The following is a 262-nucleotide window of genomic DNA, read 5'->3' as shown; positions in this document are numbered from 1 at the left end:
AGCACTGGAGCTTCTTCCACGCCTACTACTACTGCTTCATCACCCTCACCACCATCGGCTTTGGGGACTACGTGGCCCTGCAGAAGGATGAAGCCCTCCAGAACAAGCCGCAGTACGTGGCCTTCAGCTTCGTCTACATCCTGACGGGGCTGACGGTCATCGGGGCTTTCCTCAACCTGGTGGTGCTGCGTTTCATGACCATGAACGCCGAGGACGAGAAGCGGGACGCCGAGCACCGGGCGCTGCTCACCCGCAACGGGCA

General features: G+C 61.1%; 1 protein-coding gene across 1 annotated transcript in view; it reads left to right on the top strand.

The window, feature by feature from the left end:
- Window positions 1–8: 8 nt before the first annotated feature.
- Window positions 9–262, top strand: part of LOC104288149 (potassium channel subfamily K member 3-like) — a gene marked incomplete at its 5' end in the record, with an annotated part of 2,292 nt that continues 2,038 nt past the window's right edge. The window contains one exon of the mRNA XM_009886907.1: window positions 9–259. Within this exon, the coding sequence (XP_009885209.1) occupies window positions 9–259 (251 nt within the window). The remainder of the gene's footprint in view (window positions 260–262) is intronic.

The sequence above is a fragment of the Charadrius vociferus genome, unplaced genomic scaffold (assembly GCF_000708025.1).
Source record: "Charadrius vociferus isolate BGI_N301 unplaced genomic scaffold, ASM70802v2 scaffold3546, whole genome shotgun sequence".
Lineage (NCBI taxonomy): Eukaryota > Metazoa > Chordata > Aves > Charadriiformes > Charadriidae > Charadrius > Charadrius vociferus.
This window is presented reverse-complemented; position numbering and strand designations above follow the sequence as displayed.